This window comes from Myotis brandtii, unplaced genomic scaffold (genome assembly GCF_000412655.1).
Source record: "Myotis brandtii unplaced genomic scaffold, ASM41265v1 scaffold1145, whole genome shotgun sequence".
Taxonomy (NCBI): domain Eukaryota; kingdom Metazoa; phylum Chordata; class Mammalia; order Chiroptera; family Vespertilionidae; genus Myotis; species Myotis brandtii.
Genome location: NW_005353947.1, coordinates 291,951 through 298,287, shown reverse-complemented (window position 1 = coordinate 298,287; position 6,337 = coordinate 291,951). Strand labels below are relative to the sequence as shown.

The following is a 6,337-nucleotide window of genomic DNA, read 5'->3' as shown; positions in this document are numbered from 1 at the left end:
GCCCCGAGTGTGACAGTGGTGGCGCCCCAACCCCCTGATCGGCCCTGCTCTGTGGGTGATAGAGGGTGGCGTCCCAACCCCCCCACCCCACGGGCCCTGCTCTGTGTGTGACAGGGTAGAGCCATAACCTCCCCATTGACCCTGCCCTGAGTGTGACAGGCAGCAGCGCCCCAACCCCCTGATTGGCCCTGCTCTGTGCATGACAGGGGGTGGCGCTGCAACCTCCCCATCAACCCTGCCTTTGTGACAGGGGGGGGCGGTGCCCCAACCCCCCAATCGGCCCTACCCTGAGCGTGACTGAGGGTGGCATCGCAACCTCCCGATCCGCCCTCTGTGCATGATGGGGCGGCGCCCCAACTTCCCAATCGGCCCTGCTCTGAGCCTGACCAGGGGCTGCACCTAGGGATTGGGCCTGCCCTCTGCCACCCGGGAGCAGGCCTAAGCCAGCAGGGCGTTATCTCCCGAGGGGTCCCAGACTGGGAGAGGGCACAGGCCGGGCTGAGGGACCCTCCCTTCCCCCTGAGTGCACAAATTTTTGTGCAGAAATATCAAATTAAGAATACTAGAGGAATACATATTTATGGAAAGCTTTTTTATTTGATTTTGCAAATCAACTTTAGACAAAACTTTTTTTTGTTACCTTACTGCTGAAGAAAGCAAACAATACTAATAAACAGATAATAAATAATAAACAGATAATTTTGTGTTTGAAATTTAAAATCAGTATCTCTAAATTTTATATGCTATATAACTTATTTTAAGCAGTATAGGTAATTTTTTCTGCATTTTTGTTTTATAATGCACACAGAACAAACAAAATTTGACTGGTTTAACAAAGCCAAAAAATGAATTTTATCCATAGGTCTTATTAAGGATATTCTTGTGAGCAGTGATGTGAAACCACCCACACATGAAAAGCAGTACAGAGCTGGTCTAAAACTTTTATATTACTCAAATATACCATGAGATGACTGTGAAAAAGGTAACCTGGCTAATACTATTTAAGCTCTGTAGGATGCTTATTGAGAAAAGAACAATTCTGAAATACAAAAATGACTTTTAAGTGAGAAGTTTTAGCAATACTTTTTTAAAAACTCTTATCTAAAAATATTTATTGTAATAATTGAATAGAACTACAGGAAGCCCTTGGCACTGACAGAGAATATTGATTCTCTGTTAGGTTACAAAAAATTATTCATAGCAAAATTGAATGCTCTTTACATAAAAATATCAGACTACTTAAAAAACTTTAAAAATTTCTGGTAATAGCTAACAGAGTTAGAAAACTAAAATTAAACATTAGATATTGCCTATTCTAGAACACTGGACTATAACAGCACCTTCACTGCTCTAAAAAATATTTGTCTGTCATGCAACAGGAAAACAAAAGAACAAGATTTTCTGTAGCAACTGTTCCACTCAGAGGAGAGCTTCTCCCAGTTAAAACAAACAAACAAACAAACAAACAGGCCTTGGCCTCTGTGGCTCAGTTAGTTGGGAGTGGTCCGGTGTACCAAAAGGTTGCTGGCTCGATTCCCAGTCAGGGCACATGCCCGGGTTTCGGGCTTGATTCCTGGCAGGGGGCAACCAATCAATGTTACATTCTCACATATATGTTTCTTTCTGTGTCTCCTTCTCTCTTCCTTTCTCTCTAAAAAATTAATAAACTATGCTTAAACAAACAAAAAACTCCACCACCACTACCACCAAAAAAAAAAAAAAAATAAATTCCAAAAAAGAAAAAAAAAAAAAACCTTGTCAAAATCCAAATAGGTATTTTTAGGTTTCATCAACAACAATCAAAAAATATCCAGATGAAATACCATACTTGCTGTTCAGTCTTAATAGCCTCTTGATAAAGGCAATCTTCCTTTCATTTTAATATATTTCTGCACATGTATATGTTTTATAATTTAGGAAACAGCCAAAACACAAGGTAATTCTTAGCATGAATATACATAGTCAACTATATATTATGCATCCCTCTTTGAAAAAAAACTGATGTCCCCAACAGTTACATGTATCATTTCATAAAGAACAACACAATATCCAATACCTATAGTCACTTAATGTTCCGGAATACTGAGATTGAGAAGGCAAGTTTCTTTTGAAAATAGCTTAAAATCAATGCTCAGTGGTTTAGAATGGAACCATGAACCAAGAGGTTACCAATTCAATACCCTGTCAGGGCACATGTTCAGGTTTTGAGCTCGATCCCCAGTAGGGGGCCTGCAGAAGGCAGACCATTGGTATTTCTCTTTGATGTTTCTCCCTCTCTATCCCTCGCCTCTTCCTTACTCTCTAAAATCAATAAACACATGTTTTTAAATGTCAAGTGTTGTTTTATGTTTGTTTTTTGCTGAACATCAATCTTTATTATTCTAGGAAACTAACATTTAGATTACAAATGAAATAAATACCAACCCTAATTTTAAATTAATTATTCAAGTCCATAAAAGTAGACTAGTGGTCTATTTGCAATTAGGTTTTAGATAGTTGGTATAAAACTATATGTAAACTCACTATTCAGACTATAACTACAGAAACTGGTCCTATCCTATTTCTAACAAGACTCAGAACCAAACTTTAAACCTTGGATACACCACTTAACAAGTAACATTTGTGTTAATACAGCCCTATACTTGCTAACAGACTTGATGGTGTGAGTACTGTGTGGGTTTTGTTTTTGAACTTTCTCATTCTACAGGCTACCTACAAGTCAGGGGCTCAGACACAAACAGTGCAATGTATACACTCTGAATATTGTGGATAATAGAGAACACCTTCCCCAACCTGCTCACCTTGGGTGGGCTGGGAACTGAGTGATGGAGATGCCGGGCAAGGACATGTGACATGACAGGGCAAGATACAGAGGCGACAGAGCCGTTTAGATGATGAAAAGTCTCTGGCCAAGGCCCCGGTTTTCAAGGCTGAGGTGCTGGAAGAAGTAGCGGCATAGAGCTATGATCAAAGTCTCACAGACTACATGCTAATAACATGGGTTGGGTAACAAGTTCTCAGCATGGATGCCCCAAGTCTGATGGCTCACCTGGTATGGTCTGGGTGAGGTGGGAAGCCCTGGGGCCAGGCCAATGTCCCACATGTCCTTCTCTAGGTGGTCCTCATTCAGTGGGCAGAAAAGGTGGTTTTTTCAAGCTAAAATTGGACCAGTCTATGGACAGTCTTTGTCGGGTCTGTCTGGTGGAATCCAAGCAGAATCTTTTGAAATACTCCACTTCCCTCTCTGTCTCATCCATCTCCACGTTGTCTAGGTCAATGTCTTTAGGCATAAAGACATCTTCGAGCGAGGTGTCATCTCCATCTCCGTCTCCCTTCTTCTTCCTGTTTTTCTTGCTCTTGCCCTTGGGCTGAGGGGTGTCTGCCAACACCTGCTTGCTGTGGTATACCTGCTTACTAGGGCAGGTGGGCTCAGTGGGGCCTGAGCTTGCCTTCCCTGCTTTGACCTGGTCCGGCTGTTTCTTGTTACTGTTTCTGTTGATTTTTCTCTCCTTTCTCTGCTGCTCCGACATCGAAGTGAGATCAAGCTCTTTAGTCTTTGGCTCAGTCTGGGTCTGGGATCTGGGCTGGACCTCTGCGGCTCCAGAGAACTCCGCAGGCTTCCTCCTTGGCTCGCTGCTGGCCTTCCATGCTTGTTTTGGCTTTTGTTTGCCAGTCGCCTCCTTGTGGTGATGCTTTGTGTCTAGGAGAAAAGAGAAGGGCTCCTGCTGCTTCCCACTAACCTCCTTTGTCAGGACAAACTTGGAATCCCCATGAGCCCCTGACCCTGTGTGGGCTGAGTGTCTGGAAGGTGAGTGAGAAGAGGTTTTTGGTTCTTCAGTTTGCTCTAGGGAACCACTGTGTATGTGTGCAGAGACAGATACATACTTGGTTGCTGCCCTGAAATTTCCACCAGGCATGTCCAACTTGGGAAAGTCTTTTCTTAGTTTCTCCTTCTTTCTCACAACTTGGGGCTGCTGAAACTCCTCTGGAAGCTGCTCCTTCATTTCCTCCTGTTGTTTCTGCTCCTGTTGCCTCTGCTCCTCTTGGAGGTGCTCTTGTTCCCGGGCCTTGGCCTCTGCTTCAAGGTGAGCTTTCTCCTCCAGCTTCTTTTGTTTTTGTCTTGCCCTCTTGGCTGCCCGTGTGCTGCTCACAGGCTTGGTATCTGAACTGTCTATGAACTGCAGCAAGTCCTCCACTGTGCGATGATCCACCCCACTCTCCTGTTCAGAGAGCTGATCTGTTTTCTTCGATTGCTCTTCTTTTCTCTTTGCCAGCCGGAAACGAAGCTTTTCCCTCATGCCTTCATAATTTCTACCTCTTGGTGCAGCTGAAGGCCAGTTGCGCTTGAAGAATTCACAGCAGTAGTCACAAAACTTGCCTTCCTTCTGACCAGCATAGGTGCAGGTGCAGGTGCAGCTGCTGGTGCTGGTGTTGGAGCTGTGCTCAGAGCAATTGTCTTTGTCTGCACTCTTTTCCCTGCCTTTCTGCCTTGGGTCATAGCCACCTTTCTTGCTACCCTGCCCTTTGTAGTGGGGGCTGTAACAGGATGGCACAGCCAGGATCGAACTGCTGATGAAGAAGCCGGCAGGTTCCCCCCGGGCATCAGACCTCTTCTTCACTACCTCGGTATTGTTGTCATCCGATGGATACATTTCAGCAAATTTAGCTGACAATGAAGCCACATCATCATCACTGCAAGTAGTTGGTGTAGATACATTGTCTGTGTGGGTGAGTCTGGGCTGCTGCTGGATTGGAATGGGAGAGCTGGAACCTGACCCCAAGCTTGCTAATGACATGCTGGGCAGGTGACTCTCAGAGAGACGGTCAGGAGCAGAAGAACCCGTTTGGTGTGGCAGCTGGCAGACGTGGGTGTTGCTGGGGGTGGGAGGGTCCATGATGCTACCAATAAGGATGTGTGAGCTGCGATCAGGTGATGACAGCACATGCCTCATGGCACTGGTCAAATTCTCACCAGCGCCCACTCTCCTAACGGTTAACTGCTCTTCATGGAATTGCCTTTGTTGAAAATGCTTCAAGTCTTTTGCTAGCTTGGTTTTCATTCTCACCTTCTCCTTGATGTAGACAGTGACCCGCTTCTGGCACTCCAACCACTCCTTGGCAACACTGTGCATCTCTTCCTCAAAGTACTGGTACTGTTGCAGCAAGGCGCTGTATAAGTCGCTGCTGCAGGTGTCTTGCAATGTAGTTCCCAGCCTGATTTGCATCACCAGTGCTGGCAAGTTGCTCTGTAGAAGGAGCTCTGAAAAAACCAGATTTTCAAACAGATGTTTATTATGCAGTTCCCATGTCACCTGGAACACAGTCAAGTGTTTATTTTCTAGAGTGGTGAGGAAGGTGCTGATGGTGCGTGCCGCCTGGCAGAAGGTGCCATACTCCTTGAGGAGCAGGGAGATGAAATGGTAGGCTTGCACAGGATTCTGCAGGCAGGATGGCACTCCGGATGAGGTTGACAGCCGTCGCAGGAGGCCGATCTTCATCTCCAGCAGGTAATCTCGTGCTTGTTGATCCAACCGCTGGTATAGCTGGGAGGGGTCTGACTTACAGAGTCTATCTATGAGCTCCTTCACCCACTCTTTGTCGGGCATCAGCGTGGTCCCTGCCTGGCGGTATATGCCGCGGACAAGGTAGCGCACTTCCGCCCAGTAGTCCTGCAGCTGCTGCGACTCGGGGTCTAACTCTGGGGAGATCGCTCTGGGCTCCTTGCAGACCTCAACGGAACGTGGGGTCTCTGAGGGTCGGGGCAGCCTCCCGCCACTTGCCCCTTCCGGGGATTCACTACGAGGGCCTTGGTCAGGGTCGTCATGGCCCGGTGCTGACTGGTCTGAGCCGCGATAAATCCCCAACTTCTCTAAGGTCCACTGGCAGTGCAGACACACCCACAGAGTCTGGTATGGCTCACTGTTGCCCATGGGAGCCATGAAAAGGCCCAATTTCCTCGCAACCTTAATCCCACTCTCTAGGGAAGAAGAATCTTTACGCTCGGTTCTGCACAGAACACAGTAATCAACAGTGGCGGAAGGTGGAGTTCTTCGAGTGTCCCCAAAGTTAAAGGAAGTCTCCAAGTAGCCTCCAGAAGCGGCGCTGCCCACAGGCTCGCTCACGCCGAGGGGTCTGTTTGCCGCCATTGTGGCACCTGGGACTCCAACGACAGTGTCCTGGGAGCTGCCCAGCATGGCAGTTGGGCTGCCCCTGCCACTGCTTATGGCCCTGTGGTCCCCGCCTCCACCACCCCGCTTGTTCTTACGGCGCTTGGCCCCTCCTTTAGCACTGGCCCGGCTCATGGCTAGAGGGCGGTTGGCGGCCGGAGCGGCAGGGG

General features: G+C 47.2%; 1 protein-coding gene across 1 annotated transcript; it reads right to left on the bottom strand.

The window, feature by feature from the left end:
• Positions 1–3,122: 3,122 nt before the first annotated feature.
• LOC102263149 (protein FAM193A-like) lies at positions 3,123–6,302 on the bottom strand. The gene is made up of 2 exons (XM_014548419.1): positions 5,067–6,302; positions 3,123–4,997 (listed from the first exon to the last, which is right to left on the bottom strand). The coding sequence occupies exons 1-2, from the start codon at positions 6,300–6,302 to the stop codon at positions 3,123–3,125; spliced, it is 3,111 nt and encodes a 1,036-aa protein (XP_014403905.1).
• Positions 6,303–6,337: the final 35 nt, after the last annotated feature.